General features: G+C 38.1%; 1 protein-coding gene across 1 annotated transcript in view; it reads right to left on the bottom strand.

Annotated features, from left to right (window-relative positions):
* Window positions 1-593: 593 nt before the first annotated feature.
* Window positions 594-5486, bottom strand: part of LOC107704743 (insulin receptor substrate 1-B-like) — a 25591-nt gene continuing 20698 nt past the window's right edge. Inside the window, exon 2 of the mRNA XM_016507732.1 lies at window positions 594-1477. Coding sequence (XP_016363218.1) covers window positions 1473-1477 — 5 coding nt within the window. The 3' untranslated portion in view covers window positions 594-1472. The remainder of the gene's footprint in view (window positions 1478-5486) is intronic.

Below are 5486 nucleotides of genomic sequence, written 5' to 3'. Positions count from 1 at the left end.
GAAATGAAAAAAACAACAACAAAAAAAACAGTACTGCTGCCTGTAAAATAGACTTGCACTACAAGGTTTAGACGTATCATAATGAACTGTTACGGCACATTCTAGTGCAAGATTTTTTGTTCAGTTTGACCAACTACTGGTGATACAATCTGATCAGAAACGTTAGTTCAGTCATGGGATTTACACACCCATGAATGTGATCGCTTGAATAAGCCCTTTATTGAGCCCAACCAGGACAGTAAGGCCTCTATTCATTTGTGTCGATAATAAAATAAAATGTCCACCCCTCATCATTCACAAAATCTCAACTGTATTGTTCATCAGGTAATCAGGTAATAATGTAAAATTTGATTTACGGTAAGCACACTTGTGCATGTACCATTGGAAAAAAAGAAAAAAGAAAGAAAAAGAAAAAAAACTTAGTACCAAAATTATTTTTAAATTAAAAAAAGGTTTTAAAAATGTGATAAAAAAGAAAAATAGGAAGTAAAAAAAAAAGAAGAAGAAAAAAAGGTATAGTACCAAAATATTTCATAGTTCTGTTTGGAAGCCATATATACTCTATATGAGATATACACTAATTATAAAAAATAGTTTCTTGATTTTCATGCTAAAAAAAAATAAAAAAATGGGGGTGTAGTTCTGTTTGGAGGCCAATATAAACTCCATGAGATTCATGCTTATTATTACAATTGCACGGGCTGTAATGTGACCAAGTATGAAATGAAACACGGGTTTGACAGACATCACAGTGTGTGTTTGGCAGCATGAGGTCAGTCATGGCTCAGTGCTGAAACACAGTGTGTGTGTAAACTCTTTCGTAAAATCCTGAGGTGAGGTCGGGGTGTTTGAGGTTGTTCGTACTGGGTGTATAAAAGTGTCTAATTGAGATCTGTATAACAACGTGTAATCCCATATGTAATGGAAATATCTGGCAGTACTGAAGGAAATGGGTAAAATCAACACTGTTGGGGACTGTCGCACAAACCCAACACAATATGGCTGCTTCGTAAAGCATCCCTGTACCAAACAATTTGTTGTACGTCTGGTACTAGTTAGGTACCATCATTTACATAAATATTATTAATGTAACATTGCTTGAGAAACTACAACTACTACTGCAGTACCATTGCCTTTTACCTCAAAAGGTGCTGTTTTACCACATTTGATGGTAGAAATCCATTTGTACCGAGTCTGTAACAGTTGGACAGTAATGTCTGAAGAGATGCGCACAGTGAAAGTCCGGTTGTGAGAGATTTATGGTTAGTGGAATCCAGCATTTGTGAGGTCCGGATATGTGATGTTATGAGGTCTGTTTTGTCCATATGGTTTTGGTAGCGTCCGGGTGATAATGTGGTTCTGGAAAATGAGGTTAGTGAGTTTATTGAGGTCCAGTTTTCTGAGGTCCGGCTTGTGGTGAATGGGGAAAGATTTTGAGTCTTGATGCTGAAGAAACGGTGGCTTTCTACTCTTCATTCTGGTGGAAAAGAGGAGAAACGAACGTTAGTCAGATGATCAAATGGCCACAGACAACACAAAATAAAACCTAAAAGCACTATTTAAAGTAGAAACACGCTGCTAATCTGCTTTTTTAGGAACACGCTGGTCTATAGCGCCCTCTCATACACAAAAACAAACAAATCCTCCCTTTCTTCGTTTATTTGAAAACACCACTTTCTTGGATCCTTCCTTCAGGCCTGAGGAGTAACTGACCTTGCCAACGGTTGATAAACAAGCATCATTGTTTCCCTGGAAACGTTCAACACAGATCTGAACAGCCTGAGAGGAGCCAAAAGCTTTATGACATCATCGCTCGGCACAAACACAGAGCGAGCGAGCAAGACCTGATGCAGACAATCTGCTCTCTTTCTGTTTGTCTCCCTTTATCCATTCTCAAGCGTATGTGAGCCTCATCCGAAAGGGGCGCTCCTGACTCCTGACCAGTTCAATCGCACGTCTAATCCACTCAGACGCACACAAACAACTACGAGCTGTTTTCATTATATAACACTCTCACTGACTGTGATTAAAAGATCAGAACGTAGACAGTCAGCATTAGCGCGCGCACACACCTGTTCACCATCAATTCTGAAGAAAAAAAAGGTGACAGCATTAAGACGTCACTCATATGTGCTGTAATTCTGGGCTTGTGATTGGTCACGGCTTCAGACACGGGGTTTAAAGTCGACATGAAAAGACATGCGCATTTCTAAAAAGTGATGCGAAACTGGATATTTGATAAAAAAAAATGACATCAAAAAGTTTCAAAAAGTGAAAAAGTTCTCCATGCAGATTTCACTCATGTTTAAAAGGGTCATATGATGCGATTTCAAGTTTTCCTTTCTCTTTGAAGTGTTACAAGCTCTTGGTGCATAAAGAAGATCTGTAAAGTTGCAAAGAAGAGAGGCGGGGCATAGAGGACCTACAATAATGTACAGTATTTGAAAAATAATGTGTTTTTTAAACATTAAAGCATGTCAACATATTCTGTTACACCAAATACACAAAATAATGATCTTTAAAATACCATCATATGACCCCTTTAAATTGGTTGCGCAAATTCGCCATGTTGACCAACAGATTGATCACTTTTCCATGCAATTGCAATAAATGGGGACTGGCACTTTCAGGGTTCAAGACAGACATAAAAACACCTTATAAGCAGTGTTGGGGAAAGTTACTTTTAAAAGTAATGCATTACAATATTGCGTTACTCCCTAAAAAAGTAACTAATTACGGTACTTTTTTTTCGAAAGTAATGCGTTACGTTACTTGTGAGTTACTTTTTAAATCTGGGCTGGGCTTGCTTGTTTGTTTTTAATATAAAAAAAGTTATTTTACAAATGTAAAAGCCCTTTCACAACAAAAGTCAAATGAATACGCCTCAGGCTGAAGGAAATGTAAATTCACCTCTGTACAGTAGAGGCGCCGCTCAAACAAATTGCATGAAGAATATGACGCAGGAGAAGAACGTTCAATACTATTCAGCAATATCAAAAATGAAACACGAATGTGTCATTTTTGCTTAGTATGGTTGAATTGGATCATCGAAGGTCAGTAGCAAAGACATTGCTTAATAAAATGGGATTAAATACAAAGGATATTTTTTTCTTATTTAACAATGTTTTTATTCATTTTGAAGAATAGCTACTGAATCTGTTTTTGTGCAGGTGAGGTGAGTAAATGCATGTTGACATTTAGTCTAGAACTACAGTATCGTCATGTTCACACAGCGCACACAACACCTCTGCACTTACTCCCGATTTCTCTCAACATGGCAACATGAGAGCTGTCAGTCAAGACATGGGAAACAAAGTCACAGGCGTTACTTAATTCAAAAAGGAACTCAGATATTTCCTTCTAAATTAAAAAGTAATGACACAAAATAATGATCTTTAAAATACCATCATATGACCCCTTTAAATTGGTTGCGCAAATTCGCCATGTTGACCAACAGATTGATCACTTTTCCATGCAATTGCAATAAATGGGGACTGGCACTTTCAGGGTTCAAGACAGACATAAAAACACCTTATAAGCAGTGTTGGGGAAAGTTACTTTTAAAAGTAATGCATTACAATATTGCGTTACTCCCTAAAAAAGTAACTAATTACGGTACTTTTTTTTCGAAAGTAATGCGTTACGTTACTTGTGAGTTACTTTTTAAATCTGGGCTGGGCTTGCTTGTTTGTTTTTAATATAAAAAAAGTTATTTTACAAATGTAAAAGCCCTTTCACAACAAAAGTCAAATGAATACGCCTCAGGCTGAAGGAAATGTAAATTCACCTCTGTACAGTAGAGGCGCCGCTCAAACAAATTGCATGAAGAATATGACGCAGGAGAAGAACGTTCAATACTATTCAGCAATATCAAAAATGAAACACGAATGTGTCATTTTTGCTTAGTATGGTTGAATTGGATCATCGAAGGTCAGTAGCAAAGACATTGCTTAATAAAATGGGATTAAATACAAAGGATATTTTTTTCTTATTTAACAATGTTTTTATTCATTTTGAAGAATAGCTACTGAATCTGTTTTTGTGCAGGTGAGGTGAGTAAATGCATGTTGACATTTAGTCTAGAACTACAGTATCGTCATGTTCACACAGCGCACACAACACCTCTGCACTTACTCCCGATTTCTCTCAACATGGCAACATGAGAGCTGTCAGTCAAGACATGGGAAACAAAGTCACAGGCGTTACTTAATTCAAAAAGGAACTCAGATATTTCCTTCTAAATTAAAAAGTAATGCGTTACTTTACTAGTTACTTAAAAAAGTAATCTGATTACGTAACTTGTAATGCGTCACCTCCCCAACACTGCTTAGAAGTATCATAAAAATAGTCCATATGACTTGTATACTACGTTTTTACAAGTCTTCTGAAGCCATACGATGGCTTTGTGTTAGGAACAGACTAAAAGTGTATATATTCACTAATAATTTACCCTCCAGCGAGCTGTTAAAAGCAGTGACCGGATCATTGAGTCAGTAAGTGGAATTCAAGAACCGAATCAGTTTAATTTGTTAACAGAATCATTCAGTTTTTGTGAACTGAATCAAAAGATTCATTCAAGGACCAACTGAAAAGAATGATGTTTTTACGAGCCGCTACTTTGATGGTACATTTGCATCTTGAATGCTCTACTCCCTCATCTTTTTATTTATTTATCACAGAAGTCCAGAAAGTAAATGAGGTCAACTGTGACGTTCACTTTTACTAAGTTTACAAGTGTTTGTATCCGTGTACGTATTCCTGTACAAACCGCTGCCCTCTTTCCATCCAGCTGACATTATTCTGACACCAGCTCTACCCTGGAATACACAACCTCGCCTGTATCGGAGTGAGCTTATTTGTTTAGACTGGTCTGATTTTGTTCCCAAACCTTTTACCTGAAGCTGTCGTTGCTTTGGACGCAGTCGTCATGATGTCATACATGAAAGAGAACTAGCCATTACAACACGGAACGACTGACCTGATTTGTTATTTACATTCAAAACAAATACAGCTTCAATTCCTCACTTAACCTCTGAAACCAATCCTGTGATACTTTTCCATTACTTACTTTAATTGCACACAGAAAGCATGACAGTCGGCCCTGTGATGGAGCTGAGGAGAAGTAGGCCCCAGCACGGAGCTCCACGGTTCCGATTAGGCCCCAGTTTAAATCTACGGGAAGGACCAGGCCTGAGCTCAGAGCTGAAGAGGCAGTGGCTTGAGACAAACCACAGCTATAAATACAGCGCTGTGCAGCAGCGGAGCAGAGAGCCGCAGAGCAGAGGACATGAAAGCCCCCTCACATCTCCGCAGCAACCCCGACGTCAAGCGCTTTTATACTGCGGCCATTTTTAGGGCCTCTTTCCTCTTTACTTAGAAAACCAGAGAGATGGAGAAAATTGCAGAGGGTGAAATTATAAGCTGCCGGACTGTGCAAACACGTAGCGTGGGAAAAAAAAAAAAAAAAAAAAAAAAAAAAGGGGGGG

Source organism: Sinocyclocheilus anshuiensis, unplaced genomic scaffold (assembly GCF_001515605.1).
Source record: "Sinocyclocheilus anshuiensis isolate Anshui unplaced genomic scaffold, SAMN03320099.WGS_v1.1 scaffold758, whole genome shotgun sequence".
Lineage (NCBI taxonomy): Eukaryota > Metazoa > Chordata > Actinopteri > Cypriniformes > Cyprinidae > Sinocyclocheilus > Sinocyclocheilus anshuiensis.
Note: the sequence above shows the minus strand (reverse complement) of the source record. Positions and strands in the feature narration are given on the sequence as shown.